Source organism: Saccostrea echinata, unplaced genomic scaffold (assembly GCF_033153115.1).
Source record: "Saccostrea echinata isolate AGI-Se365-2 ecotype Australia unplaced genomic scaffold, CSIRO_AGI_Sech_v1 ptg000054l, whole genome shotgun sequence".
Classification (NCBI taxonomy): Eukaryota; Metazoa; Mollusca; class Bivalvia; order Ostreida; family Ostreidae; genus Saccostrea; species Saccostrea echinata.
In genome coordinates this window covers 31,748,294-31,768,522 of record NW_026889803.1, presented here as the reverse complement: position 1 = coordinate 31,768,522, position 20,229 = coordinate 31,748,294, and the positions used below count along the sequence as shown (strand labels likewise).

Here is a 20,229-nt window from a genome sequence, read left to right as displayed (position 1 = left end):
CTATTAGGGATGGAATACCAGTACCTTAAATGTTCATCAAAGACCAAGAGTCTTACTCAGGCCAATGTAAGAGATTTCCACAAGGAATTAAAAGAGTACAGAAGCACTGATAGTTTCTTAATATACTGTCTGGTGAGAGTGATAAATGGGGAACAGATTAGAACCTAATGTATGAACTGTTAATGAATACTAGACTAATTATTTTGTTAATCCTGATCACCCTATTTTTCTTGCTTTTGGGCAACAAAGCTTCACCTTTCAGTTCATTTTATACTCTATGGATCCTCTAAATTGTTGTATTATACTCAGGTGACCGTTAAGGCCCTTGGGCCTCTTGTTTGTAATTGGAGGTAATTTTATTAGTTTGTTTACAACATGGAGGAGCAATTTCGCGGTAAAGGTGGAAAGTTAATATCTGAAGGAAAGTTGAGGAAAAGACGGGCGTTAGAAATAAACAAACAACGAAAAAAACCAAGAACAAATACTTCTGCAGCCAAGTGAGTGAAAATTTTATTATGGTTTCTTGTTTTCGATTCTCTTTCATATATTGTTCATACAGACGTATAAAACGTATCCTGCATATTATTGTATAACTGTGCATTTAATTTATTAAAGGTCACGATGATGAAGTTCTTTCTCTGTCTGAGACTTCTCGCTCCATCGATTTGCCAGAATATGTACCTTTTGAGCATGATTATTATATGTCAGTACCATCAAACATCGAAGAAGAGGAAATGGAGATAGCTTTTGAAGACACTGATGATGATGTAACGATAAAGGGAACGAAGGAAGAAGGATTATTGAAATTCAGTATGTTATTGAGGAGCTGATTGAAGGCTGTGAATTCTGAACTTCACGAATATATGTGGCGAGATCAGATATGGACTGGCATCAATGTTACAAATAAAATGTGTGAATTGCGATATGGTGGTATCAGTTCCAACTGGAAAGAGACACTCTCGCATAGACAGTGACCATCCATTTAGAGCATTTGATGTCAACACAAAACTGTCTCTTGGTAGGCATTGTATAGATAATTAAAATTTATATGTACATGTACTAGAAACAACAATGAAGTGCAGTTCTATTCTGAGGACATATTTTTATATGATATTTGAATAGTCTACTAGTTGAACCACTAAAGATATAATAAATTACAATAATTTAAATGTAATTATGTTGTAAAAGTAACAGTCTACAAAATTGTGTTTTGTAGGTATGCTTCATGCAGGTATTGGCCAGAAGAAAGTATCAATGCTGTTAAGTGTACTTAATATTCCATCTATGTGCCATAAAACCTTGAAAAAAAACAGAGAGGGAAGTAGGAAAGGCATTAGAAGAAGTGGCCAAAAAGAGTTGTGACGATATGGCTGCGGTCGAGAAGGAATCATCAAGGTACCAAAAATAATGTTGAAAGCTATGAATTATCATTACTTGTGTCACAGAAATATATTGTACATTTTTATAACCTGTGTTCTGTGACAGGTATTTTTATCAAACAGTTTATAATATTTGCAATACTTATAATATAAAAAGCAAAAACAAGGTTACATATATAATTTATATGCACTGTGTTGTTTTACGGTACACCTAATGAGCTGTCTGTATCATTTGATTGTGGGTGGCAGAAAAGAGGATCAGGTCGATCCTATTCAAGTTTGTCAGGTATTTATTTTCTAAACATTACAGTAGGTATTATACACATATCCTATATATTACAATTTGTAGCATTTGTGGCATGTAGTAGATTTTTATCTATTTAGTGGATGTGGGTGAAATAATCAGGGAAATTTTTTTTAAAAATTGAACATACCTTCCACTGTTTGATAGTCCAACATCAATAGACTGATTAATGTATGGCATACTTGTAATACATAAAATGTAAGACAGTTGATTTTATCTTCAAATGAAATTATACAGTAGTTTAGTTGTGATATTACTGTAATTTATACATTATGAACATGTTATAAAAATTTTGCAGGACATGCAGCAATGATTGGAAATGAAACAGGAAAAATCATCAATTTTGCAACTCGCAACAGCTATTGTAGAGTATGTGATAACTCTGAAAAATCTGGGAAAGTTCTACCTATCCATGACTGTCGAAAGAACTGGTCCAAAAGTGCAAAAGCCATGGAGCCAGATATGTACATACAGATGTTGCAATAACTTGGCCAAAATGATGTGAATGTCAATACTGTTATCATGGACAATGATTCGACAACTGTTGCAAGAGCACGTCTGGAGGTTAACCCAGCCCTAAAGAAGCAGAGTAACAAAAACCATACAATGAAACAATTTACAAATAAATTATCTGACCTGAAGAAGAGCAAGAACTACAAAGAACTAAATACCAAAACCATAAATCATATCATTAAGTGTTTCAAATACTGCATCAGTCAAAATCAAGAAGATTTGATCAGTCTAAAGAAAAATCTGGAGGCAATAACACCACATGTCTATGGAGACCACAGCCTATGTGATACCTGGTGTGGATTTCTCTCTTCTCCTCAAACCTACAAGCCACAGCAACTTCCTTATCATCGGTACCTTTCTAACCAGCACTTGAAATCTGATCTCTCATCTCTCTTTGGATTCTACATATCACAGGCTGAAAAATTGGTCAACTTAGGAAGTACTCAGGCAAATGAAAGTTTCAACAATGCAGTTGCAAGTAAAACACCAAAGTCCACTTTCTACTCTGGCTCCGAGAGTAATGACTTTCGTATAGCTGCTGCTGTGGCACAGAAAAATTAAGAACATCAATATGTAATACAGGTATATAGTATAGTAGTTTGTATATTTCATTACTACACACAATTATAACAATACTCTATCTACACATGTATTTCAATATAATGAAGATATCATATCCTCTTTCTTTTCAGGTAAATGAGAGGTTGCTTCTTTCTCCTGGACAAGTCACTAGTTCCAGTGCAAAGAAAACGGACTTGAAAAGGAAACGAGACAAGGAAAGAGAAGATACAGCAGCTTACAAGAAAAACAGGGCAATGAAGAAAATAGATTCCCATAAGCCACAAGAGTCATCAGAGATTAGTGAGGGAACTACATACAAAACATGCGTTGATCTAAACAACAATGAAGAAGACATGGAAAACATTACAGAGATACCACTACCCCTGAGAAAACCCCAGTCTACTCCTATTGCTCATGACCAGTGCACATTTGTTTATTTTGATTTGGAAACTTCAGGTCTTGGTTAGTGTTCATATATTGACACAGAAGTAATGCATGGAACTGAAGCATTATTTTTAGAATAATTATGCAACTGTTTCATTTTTTTCCTGAGTAATGAATTTTTAATGTTAAAGTGTATGTTTTTTGTTTGTGACATATTGATGTGTAATTCCTTTTCCTTATGATTTAGGTAAAGATTGTGAAGTCACCCAGATTGGTGCGTGTGTTTCTGAAGAATCATTTCTTCCATCTACTCAGTCCATTTCACCCTCTGCCACTGCTGTGTCGGGTATTGCTGTGAAGGAGAATTTGATGTTCAAGAATGGAATGCAGGTGCCATGTAAGAATACCAGGGATGCTATGAAAACATTTGTTGCATGGTTGAAAAAATTTTCAAACATAGTGCTAGTTGCTCACAATGCAAAATTTGACTCCAGTGTTATTGTCCGTGCAATGCATCAGGTAGGACTAACTGCCAATAACTTTATTATTGGATTCATAGACACATTACCCCTATTCAGAGAAGCAGTTCCCAACAGAAATCTTACAAACAAGTGGAACTTTTGAAAGATTTATGTACAGCACATTATGATGCCCATGATGCCTTAGCAGATTCCCAAGCTCTACAACGACTTGTGCTTCATCTTGAGATATCCAGAGGGATGATGAAGAAACGCAGCTTTAGTGTTGAGTTTGTAATTGAAAATGACAATTATGCAATTGTAATGAGTAGAAATGCTTCTTCATTGAAACATCTTGTAGATGGAAATATTTTATCCAAATTTACAACCAACAAAATTGCAGCTTCTGGTCTTCATTATGACCATCTTTGTATTGCTCACCAGAGAGATCCTGTGTATGGCATAAAGTTTATCTTGTCAGAAAAAGACATGGGTAAGGTCAGAGAAACATCAAATTGTAAAATTATCAAGTCATTACATCAGTATTTTATGAATTGTAAATGACCACTTGCTCAATATTGTGAGCAATACACTTGCACAGTTGGTGATGTTCTGTTGATATTTTATAGAAGTTTAGAAAGATGCTGTTATATGAATATAATGACTACATGTTTCTGATTTGAAAAATTATCCATGATGTAAATACAGAATCTATTCCACTGCATTTGTATCTCATTTATTTCTTATCAAAGAGAGATAACTCGATCAGTTACAATGAGAAAAATAGCATTCTCTATAGAAAATTTCTTCAATAGCCTGGAAACATGGTTTTCAAAAATGAATTTCATTTTATATCATACTTTCCCATCTGGATATATAGTTTCAATGGAAAATATATACTATGACTTTATTTATAGCATTCAATAGCTTTTTTGCATGCTATAATAAGGATAATCCAATTTATTCTAACTCTATAAATAGCCTGGTGATATGCCCCAAATTTTTGGGCATAAACAGGTTTATATGCAAATAGATAAAGCATGAAGTTTTGTGGAAATTTATCTGTAATTGAGGAAGGTCTCGTGTGTCCTTAAGTTGTAAAAGCCGTTTTCCAAGGAACCATCAGATCATCAGTACACCACCATGACTCAGATGGTATGTAAACAATTTTTTTTAATTATCAGATTATATAAGGATGATGTGAAACATTTTTACAAATAAATAAACACTTAAAATTCTCAGCGATTCAGGCATTTCAACCCATTTGATTTTAAAGGTCAATTTTTACAATTGAGAAAGAATTAAATGTATGATTTTATAGAGATTCAGATGCAGTCTTCTGTAGTTAATTCACATGGTATCGAGTCAATACATAACCTGGCCGACTGATAACCAAGTCCACTCAAACCTTGTATGTCAACTCGTGAACAAATATATAGACTGGTATTGCCTGTCTCTTTCGTACGTTCGTGTATATCGTGCATATCAGACAGTCTAGGGCAGTCTACCAAATCTAGAAGTCAACTTTTAACCAAAAGTATGGTTACGGAATTTACCCTTGTGGTCTTAGTTTTGAGGGGAGAAGTTAGGTTGTACCCTATCATGTAACTGTCCCGTGTCTGGTTTAAGAGTAGCTTGTATGTAAGGTTTTAAACAGATATTTTATAACAACATTTTTCAAAGGCAGAAAAGTAACTTACAAAGTACCTGAATAAAATCTACAAGAAACAAGAGGCCCAAGGGCCTTAACGGTCACTTGAGTACAATACAACAATTTAGAGAATACATTAACTGATAAATGAAGCCCAAAAGCAAGAAAAATAGTATGATTAGCATCAACAAAATAATTGGTCTAGTATCTTTCTGTCCCCCAATTTATCATTATTACCAAAATGTCTATTTTTAACCCCATATTATTACTTCTCACATTGGCCTCTCTTGGCCTTTGAAGAACAATTAAAAAGATAAGTTATTTTTGTCTCATTTTTATTCATTTATTATTTCCAAGTCTACCTGATCATCAAAACTATGAAAGTACTTTTTGTATTATACAATAAATATTCTTGCATAATTCTCTTATTCTATTAACCTTTCAAGTATTTTATTTACAGTGATTAATTATCAAAGGTTAATGGCAAAGGGGAATAACTTTGCTCAGCAGAATACAAGTTAATAGAGCCCTGGCAAGGACCAGAACACTTGACTAAATGGTCCAGGTGTTCAAAATTCTGGTAAAAATACCCTTGCACATGTTGCATATTAAAACTTTAACTCTGTTTGCCTCGAATATGCCCAAAAGCATAGAAGATTTTCAAAGAAATGCATTTTCACTTTATTTTTAAATAAATAAAGCCTCATCCTTACACCGGAACATCTGACCCATCGGCCATGAACTCACAATTCTGGAAGAAGCACCCTTGCACATCATAACTATACACTTGATTCTTTGCTTTATAACCAGTAGTACCAAAAAATATTTTGAAAGAAATTATGCATTTTCACTATATAATTAATACCCCCCCTCCCCTTCACCAGAACCCCTGACCCGGGGGTCATGATTTCACGATTTTGGCAGAGGCATTCTTCCGTATCATATCCATGCACTTCCTTTGTTTGAAAAATACCCAGATGCAGAGAAGAAGATTTTGAAAGATTTTATGCGTTTTCCCTATATAATCAATACAGCCCCGCCCTAACACCAGAACCCATGACTCAGGGGCCAGGAAATTCATAATTTCTGAGGAGGCAGCCATCCTCATCATAGCTTTGTACTTAGTTTACTTAATACACAGGAGCAGAGAAGAAGATTTTCAATGAATTAATGCATTTTCACTATATATATCAATAGAGCCCCGCCCCAACACCAGAATCCCTGACCAAAGGGCCATGAAATTCACAATTTTGGAAGAGGCAACCATGCTCTTGGTAACTATGCACTCAGTTTATTTAATACCCAGGAGCAGAGAAGAAGATTTTCAAAGAATTAATGCAATTTTACCATATAATCAATAGAGCCCTGTCCTAACACCAGAACCCCTGACCCAGGTGCCATGAAATTCACAATTTCTAAAAAGGCAGCCATGCTCACCATAACTATGTTCTTAGTTAGTTAATTTAATACAAAGGAGCATAACATATTTTCAATGAATTAATGTATTTTCACTATATAATTAATAGAGCCCCGCCCTAACACCAGAACCCCTGACCCAGAGGCCATGAAATTCATAATTTTGGAAGAGACAACCATGCTCATCATAACTATGTTTTTAGTTGCTTTATTTAATACCCAGGAGCAGAGAAGAAAAGCTTCAAAGAATTAATGCATTTTCACCATATAATCAATAGAGCCCCGCCCTAACACCAGAACCCCTGACCTTGGGCCCATGAAATTCACAATTTTGGAAGAGGCACTCTTGCTCATCATAACTATGTATTTAGTTACTTTATTTAATACCCAGGAGCAGAGAAGAAGATTTTCAAAGAAATAATGCACTTTCACTATATGATCTATATAGCCACACCCTAGCACCAGAACCCCTGACCCTGGGGCCATGAAATTCACAATTTTGAAAGAGGCACTCTTTTTCATCATAACTATGTACTTAGTTACTTTATTTAATACCCAGGAGCAAAGAAGAAGATTTTCAAAGAATTAATGCATTTTCACTATAGAATCAATAGAGCTCCGCCCTAACACCAGAATCCCTGACCCTGGGGCCATGAAATTCACAATTTTGGAAGAGGCACTCTTGCTCATCATAACTATGTACTTAGTTCCTTTATTTAATACCCAGGAGCAGAGATGAAGATTTTCAAAGAAATAATGCACTTTCCCTGTATGATCTATATAGCCCCACCCTAGCACCAGAACCCCTGACCCTGGGGCCATGAATTTCACAATTTCGGTAGAGGATTCAATGCTTAGTACAATCATGCCAACAGTTTGACTGCTTGATGTCCAGGAGTAAAGAAGAAGATTTTTAAAGATTGCATTAATTTTGGTGGTTTTAGCCCCACCCCTCAGAACCCAGGGGGGCAGGGACCATGAAATTCACAATTTTTGTTCCCCTTCATCCATAAATGCTATACGCCAAATTTGGTTGAAATTGGTTCAGTTGTTTCAGAGAAGCTAAAAATGTTCAAAAGTTAACGCACGACGACGGACGAAAACAGATAGCAGTAGGTCACCTGAGTGACTCAGGTGACCTAAAAATAAGGAAAAAAGAAAGTTGTCCCAAGTCGAATAAAACTATTTTGGGATGGGAAGGGTTTTAAGGCTGGGATGATACGATTTTTTTTATATTGATACGTACATTGATATGTATCAATCATGCTATTTGAGCTACGATACGATATTTATAAAATATTTTGAATTGGGGGTCATGAAGTCTTATTTTGGTATTGAAAAGAACAAACATTTTTTTCACAATTATGAATACTTTATTCAAAGAATAAGCTGTATATACATTGTAAAACAAGCTTATTTCACACAAGTGGTGTAAATTATTACCAGTATGTATTTTAAATAAATATTTCTATTTAACATGTTTATCGGATATACATGTATTAAACCCAAAATGTAAGTAATCAAAGAAAAACGCCAGAAATTTTTTGCGATAATTAAATATTTTTACATACATATTGATATGCGTACCATCCTCACACAGAATCAGTATTATCGATTAATCTTTTCAGCCCTAATGGCTCCTTTTAAATTTTACTGGAGTTGAAGAAAAAAGAAATTAAATTAATGTTTGAAACTGTGATCATTAATTTGACATTAAAAAGCAAAATTATGTTCTAATTTATAAGTTACTAATTGTGCCCCTATTTCATTGACGCAAGTAGTTTTCAAGTTTAAGTAGTACCAATTTATTTTCTTTTACCTGTAAAAAAAATATAATTGCTTTCAAACTTGTTGTAATACAATTTGCTCTTCAAGTTTGTATTCTGTATATTTGTACGTGCGATGTACACGTAATTGTATAAAGTTAACAAAACTGTAGTTAGAACTGTATATACACTGTATTTTTAACATTTGGCATTTTAGATATTTGAATTTATAACCTTTTTACTTTATTATTTAAGCAGTATGTTTGAAAGTTAAAATAATTCAGGGATGAGTTTCTTAATTATATGAAATTTAAAAATCTTCAACCAAAACTTATATTCAGATTCTCTTTCAATTGGAAGATTGTTAAAGTGTTAATACCCATGCAAAAAGAGAAATTAAACTAATGAACTTAATTTACTTTGATAAAATTTTTAAATTAAATCATGACCTAATATCTCATATTTTTCAGGCCAATGACAGTAAACACTGCAGTAAATCCTCCAGGGTTTGATGGCAAAAAAAGAATATTTTGAAGAATGATTTAGATATGCTGGCCTCCTCTTTGGACCTAAATCGAGCTGATGAAATTCTGTCTGAAAAAATAGTGAGAAGCCAAGAACTAATGATCAACTTCTGTAAATCAGACAGTGGCATTAAAACTTGTGTGATGAAGTGTGCCAAATTCATTGATCACATACATGTACATTTTTAAGTTATCCCATGTAGATCTAAAAAGTAATGTACAGAATTTAAAGTGGACTTCAAGTGATTTATGTATTGTACCTGATTACATATGAGATGTATGAAAATTGAAATGCATGCCTGCTCTTTTGCACAGTCTTAAAACTGTTCATATGATTGCCGACATAAATGATTTTGTCAAATAAATGAACACATTTATTTTACAGTAGTGTGATGTTTTAGGTACTAATAGAGAGATACATGTATATTAAAAATTATATGTCCAAGTTGTGTTTGTAGTACACATTTAAAAAAAAAAACCATAAAAAACAATACCCCTGATATTATTTTGATAACATCGACATTCCTGCCTCTGAGATTATGTACACAGGCAATATTTCTGTTACATATAGTGTTCTTATTGAAGTACATGCAATCCTTTAATTCATGAATTCTCAAAAAAAAAAAAAAAAAAAAAAAAAAAAAAAAAAAAAAAAAAGAAATTTTCATCACTTACACAGTTACACTCCAACTTAAAAAGTGAAACACTAATTCATGACTGGTTAAATATTCACTGATGTTCCTACTTTTCACTAAATTTTGAATTGGATATACTTGCTTACGCTATACAGAGTATATATACATTATTTGAGCTAAAACTTGTGTACTAGGTAACTGAATGGAATATTATACATGTAATGGTTAAATACCGAGTAAAGTCAAGGTTAATGAGTTGTATAGACAAAAATAGTAATACTGGTATGTCATCTGAATATTTAAACTTGAAATAATAACATTTCTTCATTTGGATTTCACTTAAAATGTTATCTGGAAAATTCCATAATCTGAATTAAGAGACTAAATATGGGGGATAACACATTATCATGTAGGGTATTTTAGAATGAAGTAAATCATTCAAATACAGAAAAATAAGCTTACAGCAAAATGAATGGGATAAACAGTTTTGATTTGTTATATGTTTACTTTCCAATGGATTTGAAAACCACAGGGAATGAAAATCATTTCGCCATCAGTATGAATTCATTAAAGCGTGTTCGTTATAACCATGTTTTACTGTATAGATATTTTTACTCTTACATCATGGTACATATTGTATAGATACATTTTCCTCATTGTTTAAGCCACTGGTTTAAATCAATCACTTATTACCGGGTATACTATGGTGTACCATAGATTTAGAATTTGATGCTAGCCAGATATCTTTTCACCTTGATGATATAACATTAAAACCGTTTTCTTTCAGTACAAAACAAATTTCACAATTTTAAAATTAAAACCTTAATATATGAAATTTACAGTAATATTTTCTATCAGTTTTTCTTTTCTAGATGTGTACCGCCTTGGTAAAATGTTTATTTTCTGAAAATATAACAAACTCTTATATCGTCTTTTCCAAATTTTTCTTCTACCACTCCTTAGAAGCAAACTGTGCTGTAAGGCACAATATATTTGAAGTAGGGGACAAAATAAAGGTTATTTTATGTTTATTGTAGAACAACACAGTATACATGTAAAATTTTAAGTTCATGGAATCAATAGAAACAATATTCCCAGTGTCTAAAAATTGCAATTCATTTATAGTCAGTGCCAACTTAACCAAATTATAATTATAACTAATAATAAATGGAATCACAAAATGTCCAATAACAACTTTCAGAATTTTATGAAATAGTGTAATGATGGAATAATCAGATTAATAGTTTTACAATTCATGTCCCATATTCACTGCTTTTTCACTTGTTTGATAAATTTATATCCACAAAGTCAAATAAATAGAATGTTGTTTGCATGAAAAAGTGAAGCTTTCTTCTTGACCACCAGCAAAGTTTCTTTCAACAAGTTCACTTTCTTGAAAAACTGTTTTTTGTAAGTTTTCACCATTACATTATGCTGTCCATGCCCTCTACTTTTAGGAATCAAGAACATTTATCTTTTTTAAAAAAAATCGTTTTCCAACAGGATTTTCTTTGAATCATCATTCTCGGACATCAGTGCAGATTGCCCTAGTCCTTTGGATGAGACCATATAAACCGAGTTCCAGTGTCGCAGAAGGTGCTGGCACAAAAAAGATCTCTCACTGCTTAAAGGCCTAAGTGCCGAGTACAGGTCTAAAGCAGCCCTTCACCGGCAGGTGTTGGCCGCACGTCTCCTTATGAATGAAAGATTCTCATGAAACAACAAACTGTAGATTGTTCATAGCACTCCATTTCTATCAAGTACTCTCATGTTCTTCCACAATGAGCTATGATAAAGATGAAAGTACATTAAACAAAAAAGTTAAGATTTATTCATTGATCATCTTATTATTATTTTTTTATTTTTATTTTGTTTAAATTTATTTATTTATTTATTTTTTTACAAATCTTGCACAACTTAATTTGGGAAAAACACAGATAATGATTTATAGACTTTTGGTGTATTGAATTGAATTAAGATCTTATTTGCAAGGGTATTATTGGATCAAGTACTTAAAATAAAATTCTACATACCAGGACAATTATACCAACTTGTTTACACAGTGTACCACTGTGATGAATATTGCAATTCATCAAACAAGGAAAAGAATGTGCAGTGTAAAAGTTTTAAAATGAATGTATTTTCATGGATAGATCCTCTCCCATATATTATATTGTGTTATAATGAGAATTATTTTTTAGCTACTTGAAAATGAATTTTTTTTCTGGTACATACACAAATTCATCTGCACATATTTTTATAAAATATAAGAACCTCTGCATTAAAAATATTTAAACCAGATTCGTTTAATGCTATGAAAAAATACAAATCAATTATTTGGTTTAATTAATAGGTTTTGTTCAATACACCTCTATGATTATCTTATCAAAGGCACTGCGACTTTTATTTCTGGCTTCCGTCAATTTAGAGGAAATTCGGATTGTGAATTACTTAGTACGTGTATGAATATAAAACCCAATAAAAATTATAGTGAATAGATATACACCAAACATCATACTTTTATTGTATTATTAAACTTATTTTCTCGACCAAGTGTTACTACTTACCCTTTTATTACCAATTTCAATAACATCAAGCCGTGGCCAGGCCTCAGCAGTGGACTCCCTATGACGTTTGGTGATCAGCTGATTCAGATTGAAAAATATCGCGGGATTATTGCTATTAAATTAACTTAATATTTATCTAAAGATCGTATTGAATAATTTAACCACAAAAAATACATTATTCGTATTTGTTCCCGACTGAAATAAGAATATCTACTTGCTATTTCGTTTTGTGAAAAACGAATCTGTATTATTAGTAAACCAGCATAATCCTGATTTTAAGTAGGTCTATGCTGGTTTTTAAATAGGTCAATGCTAGCTATGCTAGTTCTATCCTTTGCTTGCTGATACTGATCCTGGTAATGCTGTTTTTTAAATGCTGATGCTGATGCTAGCTCGATCCTGATGCTAATAATGCTTATGCTGGTTTATGTATCAAAATTAGTTCCCTGCACTGTAAGCTAACCTGTCACTTATCCAATATTTTCAAACGTTCGTCGTTTGTTTATCTTGGATTTTTTATTTTCAATTACTTTAATAGAGTTCTGGCGGTCGTTTAATACATCAAAACTAGAAAATACTTACATTTATAATCGATCTTAGTTTTGACCTTAGAGACATAGTGTACTTAGTCTATCAATTTTTCCAATGTAATAAATATGTAGAGTGCAAAGGTCTAAGGTCAATAAAGGACAAATATTTTGGAAAAATATACATCAATATGTTCAGAAGGTAATAATATAACAAAGGAAAAACATCAGAAGATTCTAATAAAATTTAGTCTGTGAACAACAAGAAAGCAGTCGTTATTTATAAAAAGTTCTGCACTTTCCAGAATTACCCGGATATACCCTATTGCCCACTTGCTCAAAGTCTTGCAATAAGTAAACAAAATTTCACAAAAAAAGATACTCAACTTGTTTTATTGGAAAATGCATATAGATAGCACAGTAAATGCTTTTTTTATATTAAAAAAATGCCTTTTCTTAGACCATTTTTTAAAGTTGTTAAATGAACTACTCCCCAACATGAGCGTGCGAACGATATAAAAACAAAACGTATTAAGTTTCCCGATATGAATTACAGTGCCTAAAATAATTTTTAAAAAAAAACAAGATGTGTTTGTGAAACACTGATGCCCCCGTATGGCAACTTATAGCAAAGGTCAAATTTTCTCAAATGCAAATCAAATATGTTGGTATCCAAAGTAAGGTCTTGTCTCGAGGAACATACCTCTGAAATATGAAAGCCGTAGGAGCAACCATTAAATAGATATGGAAAAGGTTTAAGTTTTTGAAAAGTAAGTCAAACATCAAGGTCAAATGGTCAGAATTAATGGTGCTCAAGGAAAGGTCTTCTCTCAAGAAATACACAGGTGAAATATGAAAGCCGAAGCACCAATTGTTCAAAAGTTATGACCAAGGTTAATTTTTTTTCAAAAGTAGGTCAAACTCCAAGGTCAAAGTCAATGGATTACAATTGTTGGTATCCAAAGGAAGGTTTTGTCACAAGGAATAGACGTGTTAAATATGAAAGCCCTAGCACCAACTGTTCAAAAGTTGTGTCCAAAGTTAAAGCTTTCCAAAAGTAGGTCAAACTCCAAGGTCAAAGGGTAAAAGTTGCTGGTATTCAAAGGAAGGTCTTGTCATAAGGATTACATAAAAGAAGTATGAAAGCCCTAGCACCAACTGTTCAAAAGTTACGGCCAATCCAATATTAAAGTTTTTCAAAAGTAAGTTAAACTCCTAGGTCAAGGTCAAAAGATCAAAGTTGTTGGTATCCAAAGGAAGGTCATGTCACAAGGATTACACATGTACAGTATGAAAGCCCTAGCACTAATTGTTCAAAAGTGATGGCCAAGGTTAAAGTTGGGTAAACTTTTGTAAAACTTGGTCAAACTCCAAGGTCAAAAGGTCAAATATGATGGTACCCAGAGAAAGGTCTTGTCACAAGGAATACACATGTGAAATATAAAAGCCATAGCTCCAACCAATCAAAAATTGTGGCCATTGTTAATGTTTTGCGGACAAACAGACAGACGGACGGACAGGCAAAATCTTTATACTGTATGCCTTAATCTTCGATACGGGGACATAATCTTTTTAGAAGGAGTGAATATTGTTTTTGAATGCACTGCAGTTGCCAATGACACATTTTTTTCCTCCTGCACTTCACATTTATTGTGATACATTTTATTGGCATTATCGCGTACAAAGTTCCAGGGTATGAGCATGTGAAGTTTGGACGTCCTTTTTGTCACCATTCAGACATTCATAATTAATAATTCTTGACCTTTGTTGCATTTGTCTTTGAATCAAATAATTTATCGCGCTCAGTCCGATTTTCATTTCAATGAATTTATTTATTTAAATTAATATTTAACAGTTGCTCGCTGAAAATTAAAGTATAAAAATGAACAGAAAAGTAACGCAAGTGTACAATTCACAATGAAAATGTATGATATCCTTTTCTACTTTGAATTTTTTCTTTGGTTTCTTTGTCGTGGAAATACTTTAAAATGCTAAATATATTTTTTTGCGGCCAATTTAATGATTTGCATCAGTTTAACTCATTTTACATGTACATGTATCTCTGATTTTAATATAAGTGTGTTGTTTACATTTTTGTCACATCAACAGTCTCGATTCGAAATTACGTTTCACAAGTCAAAACAATGCCACCAATTGATTCTGAAAATTCTAAATGGAATAAACAAATCATAATGCTAGTAAACCATTTCCATGCAAACTTTCTAGTCATATGGAGAAAATTTATTAGGATTTGTTGAAGACTGATAGGAAATGATTTTCTGCTTAAATTATTGTGTGTAATTTAAATTTTTCCACATACTTTACAACTTGTTAAATATATTATCGTTAGTCGACTCGTACCACGTTCGCCATCCTATATGTTATCACCAGCAGGTGACGGAACTGGCATTGATGCTTTTATATTGATATAGATATTTAAGAAAAGAAAATCAGATAAAAGCGCATATTTTTTCGCATACTTTGGAAAATAAGTAATAAAAACAGTCATATTAATATGTTTAATGGGCCTTTGCCAATTATTGTAATTGTGTTTGTGCCAATAAATATTTGTGTTTGTAAAAACACGTTCATTTCGAAGTCACACTAATCGCCACTAGCCAATATGTACGACTTCTTGTCGTTGTTTATAAATGATATGCAGAAATTCATTTCCCTATTATTTTAAGGTTTTTATTTAAATGATACATAATTACATGTAAATATGTTTTAGCCACAATGCCCTACTATTTCCTCATACATGTATTTCTGATTTTTCGGCGACCGTTTTTGGTATGATTTGGAAGTCGTCGCCTTTATGACGTTTGAGGACCACGTGAATATATCAAAGTAATAGACTGTTTTATATCTGAGGTACTAGAGCCCTTTTTCTAATTTTTGCGTAAGATGTTAACTTAAAAATCTCTTACAAAAAAAATCTTAAGTGCTTTTCAAACGCCTTTTTAGCAGATTAAACTTCTTCCCTAGCAACAATCTCAATATACTTTACAAACCTTAAAAAAGAGAATGAGAATAAAAATGAAGCGAAGTGTTCAACACTTGTACTTGAATCAAACACTATATGCACAACAAAAATCGAATGCAATCGATTGTAAAGCAAGGAAGATTGAAATCTGACGTCACAATAGATTAACTGTCTATACTGTGTAACTCTTAAATTATGCAAAATCAAGGTAAATGCTGGATTTGTCCATTAAAGTCAGTGAACAAACATTCTTATAATATCAAATTTTTGGAATAATGAAAAAGTTCCTTCATTTATCCTTGTATGGTAAATCATTTTAATGATTTGATGTAGTAAAATTATTTTAAAAATTTCCTCAATATTCCATGACTACAAATTCATGCGCATGAAATTGGTTTAAAATTTAGAGATAACAAGCGTCGGAATAAAAGGTGTCGAATATGAAAAAAGGTCAGTAAATGATAAATTAACAGAAAAAAGTGCAAAAGCAATGTTTCTCCTTGTCAATCATTTATCATTCTTGCATGCAAAATTACGATGAAATAAATTTAACATATAGTATCGGGCTCCAAGACCATAAACTGAGAATAGACTTAAGTCAAAATTTAGATTTTGAATATTTTCATTATTATTCAACAAACATGCAATTTTGTTAAATATTTTATTACAAACATAACCTGAAAATTTTGTTTCATTTTGAAACTTATTTCAAAAGTTACACCGATTTGAAATTTTGACTTAAGTCTGTTCTCAGTTTATGGTCTTGGGGCCAGGTACCCCCGTTAGATATCAATTAAAGAAGATGGGCGTATTTTTCTGTGTGATCTGCAGAAATCATGTGTATGAAACATTTATAGTTTAAATGTGTACAATTTGGTCGGCTGACCACAGCTGGACAGGCTTTACAAAGTTACGCACGTAGGAAAATGTTACATTTAGTTTGAAATAACATGCCGAATTGGAATATTTAGGTCCGCTTATCTTAATAATCAAACTATAACATAGTAATGCTTCACATTTATAATAAACACCTTCAAGATATTAAGGGCATAGTTAAATGCAATTACAAGTACATGTGTATATTAAAGTATCAGTAGGCTGGAAGAATTTATCCATTTTAAAATAAATCAGTACAAAAAAAATTAAACTAACAAAAAATTGATTGTTTGCTTGAAAAAAAAAAAAAAATTAAAACTCCATGCGAGAGTCAAACCAACAAATTTTCGATTCCATTGCGCTTACTACTGTGCTATTTCATCGCTACACATACAACTTGGATTTTAAAACGACAATGAAGCACCGCATTTACACAATGGAATTTATTTATTTATTTTTTTTTTTGTAAAAAAGTTAATTTTTTACGGTCTTTGGGTCTTCTCTCCATCTTTTACAAATGATTGTTTCTAATTAGAATGCATGCAAATTACATTTGAAAATCATGGAGAGATGACCCAGAGATAGCAAAGTTTTAGAAAAACGTGTTTTAAAATGTGACATTTTGTACCAAATGAATCAGCTAGCCTTTTTTCAAGTTATTTTTTAGCAAATCAAAACACAATATCGGTAAAATGTTTCCCTTTCCTATTTCACAGGAACCCGATACATCAAAAGAATGCTAAAACTTCATGTGACAGAACAATGAAATTTTAACTTTTCAAGTGCGGCCAGGTTCCTGCCAAATGCCAATCAAAAGCACCCTCGTTCTTAGTAGCATTTAAAAATATTATGAACTCATATTTATTAATGGTCTATATAAGATTTGTTTACTTTCAGACAATCTGAGAACGATCGTCCAAAAACTGCATCGGATCTTACTTCCTTGCGATGGCACATTTAACGAACGACTAAACTATGTGTAATGTAAGATATGGTATTGTTTTATATTCCTTTATTGCTTAAAATAGCACATTATTTCATTATCTGGTGGATTGAAAAGAAAAAAAAAAACTTTTACGTAATGTCATATTTCGCGTGCAAGTTATACCCTGCCTCCTTGTCTTATCTAATCTGGACAAAGCTGCGTACCCATATATATTTTATTTAAAGCTAATGATTTTATTGGGGAGCTGATAAAAGGGTTGAGAAATACTATTAAAGCAAATCTTCCATTATTGTGCAAGCAATCAAAAACTCTACATATATTATGTATAAAAACCTGTAACCGAATTTGTCTATTGCCCTTGAAAGATGCATAGGGCTTTGAGCACATCCATATAAAATTTTGTCGTTTTCTGGAATAAGATCAACGTCGTGAAATACAAAGCAAGTATGGTTTCGTTTTATTGCTTGGGTATATCCAATATTGCACAGCTTCCCTTTGTTGAATCCTTTCTTGTCAGCCTAAAATTTTACAGATGTGAAACTAATGAAAATATTGATGCTTTACTATTATCAGGTATACATAAACTTCAAGGAGTATTGGTTACTTAAAGGTACATTGTCTCGGGGTGGAGAAGCGACTAGGGCTGTTATGGTTCCAAAATTTTTCGGGTCGGGTTTGGATCTGTAAATTTTCGGTTCGGTTTCGGGTTTTTCTGTTCGTTTATTTACCTCTATTTTAAACCTTAATTTCATGAATTTAACATTTAAAAAAATAGTTTTTGTTACGATACATTCACCTTTAAAACAAATCTTATCCATGTTAACGTCTTGAGTGTTTAGGACTATTAGGCTGACTATTAGCTACAATCTGACCATTCTTGCTTGTTTTGATAATTATTTAATCCTTTCGTGACAAGTGTTTTGTCATGGAGTGAAGTATAATTCAATTGCGATATTTATTTATCACTGTTATCGTCATCAGTCTTTTGATTTCGACGCCATTTTTTGTAAAGAAAAAAACATATTCTAATTTATAAATATATAACATATAAACCGATATCCGAAAAAATAGAACCGAACCGAACAACTTTGACCGCAGTTTTCGGTTATTTCGGGGAATCGTGACAGCCCTAGAAGCGACCCATCCCCACTCGCCATGTCCGTTTTTCCCCTGAATCGAATGTGTTGTTTCATGTATTTTTAAATTAGTAAGAAAATTTTCAATGAAAGGCCTGTTGTCCACCCACCCTCAAATCCTCCTATATTGATGTAAAACTACCCCCTCTCCCCCAAAAATCTCAATTTTCACAAAAAAGTTAGACCCCCCACACACACATTAGACGATTTTTTTCCCCAGATATGTTGTCAACATTTCTGCATAAAGTAACCCCTCCCCCAATTTAACAATTATTATGCATTGTCAGTAATTACCTTAGAAAAGTCAAAATCATAAATTTCTTAAAAATAAACGATAAAGTGAACAATGCACCTTTTTTTCTGACATGTGTGTATTACCTGCTGCAGTACAAACACTGAATACTCAATCTGCTGATGATATAGCATTGGATGTAGATTGTTCAACAAAATTCTCAAATGATATTCCCTATTTCGGAATGGAATTATTATGGCAACTTTTTGATTGGGGAAACACGAATAAGCAGGCTTGTAATATCCTCCATTTTGCAGCCAGTGGAATTGATGAACCATGTCCTTATATGTTGTATAAGTAACGTTTGGTGTTATTCTACCGACTGAAAAAAAGTTAATCAAAATAAATTAATGTGCTTCATCAGTTGATTTATTTCTTAGGTATTTATTGTATAATGAAGAGTTATTTCCCCTTGATGAAAAGAAGGAAATTTTAATTTTGTCAAAATATATATGGTGAGGCCAACTTTAAGATAATGTTTGTTTGCCCTTTCCCAACTAAGGATGAAAAAATTGGGTCGATAGGTAGGTGAGAATTTTTTTTTTTCTCCCAGAACATTTCAATTTCATGCTGAATTTTCAAAATCTATTTTCCAAAATGCATAAAAAGAATAATTGCTTCCTGAAGGTTAAAAAATGTATCGAGTCGGGCCATTTTGGCCAGTCGGTCGGGAGAGGGCAACCAAACATTTTCTAGGATGGCCTAAATGATTTATTTTATTTCATATTTTAATAAAGAGAGAGTTTATGCATATTTTCACCAAAAGATTTGTATGAAGTTCAAATTCCTTTTTACAATATCTTAATAACCCATGCACTGTCCATAGACTTCAATGTAAACTTCAAGGTGCAATTAATTGGGCAATAATCAAAATTTTGTAAATTCCTTTGGTGGATTATATTTATTTGATAACACCTTCAAAATGCTACCGTAATTAAAAATGTCAGACCAATTATTTATTAGGTACAAAATATGGTCATTATACATTGAATACCTTAATGACATTCCATCTATTTCTTCATAAGAGAAATAGTTTATGCTATAATCTATATATATATATTGAACATATGGAAAATGGAAACTTACCAACGAACGTAGAATTCTTCGCACAATACATAGCCAAATCATACGAATATTCAGAAATAAAATATAACACTGTGCAGGTTGTTGCAATGATAAGACACATTTTTCTTCCATCTAACATATTAATTAATTGTTTCCTTTTGACGATTTTTTTCGTTACATAGAAACACATGTTGTTGATCACGTTATTATAGTACGTTGTTCAAATATTAGGTCTTTGATCCAATA

The 20,229-nt window shown here is 32.4% G+C and overlaps 1 protein-coding gene and 1 long non-coding RNA gene across 2 annotated transcripts in view; one reads left to right on the top strand and one right to left on the bottom strand.

Moving 5' to 3' along the window:
- LOC133204791 (beta-1,4-N-acetylgalactosaminyltransferase bre-4-like) overlaps positions 1-19,232 on the bottom strand; it is a 33,344-nt gene extending 14,112 nt beyond the window's left edge. Inside the window, exons 1-2 of the mRNA XM_061340540.1 lie at positions 19,005-19,232; positions 17,824-18,008 (exon numbers count right to left, since the gene is read on the bottom strand). Of these exons, the coding sequence (XP_061196524.1) occupies positions 17,824-18,008; positions 19,005-19,196 (377 nt within the window). The 5' untranslated portion in view covers positions 19,197-19,232. The remainder of the gene's footprint in view (positions 1-17,823; positions 18,009-19,004) is intronic.
- LOC133171495 (uncharacterized) lies at positions 1,980-3,431 on the top strand. The gene is made up of 3 exons (XR_009718810.1): positions 1,980-2,778; positions 2,889-3,219; positions 3,389-3,431. It is a non-coding gene; the product is annotated as an uncharacterized LOC133171495 (long non-coding RNA).
- Positions 19,233-20,229: the final 997 nt, after the last annotated feature.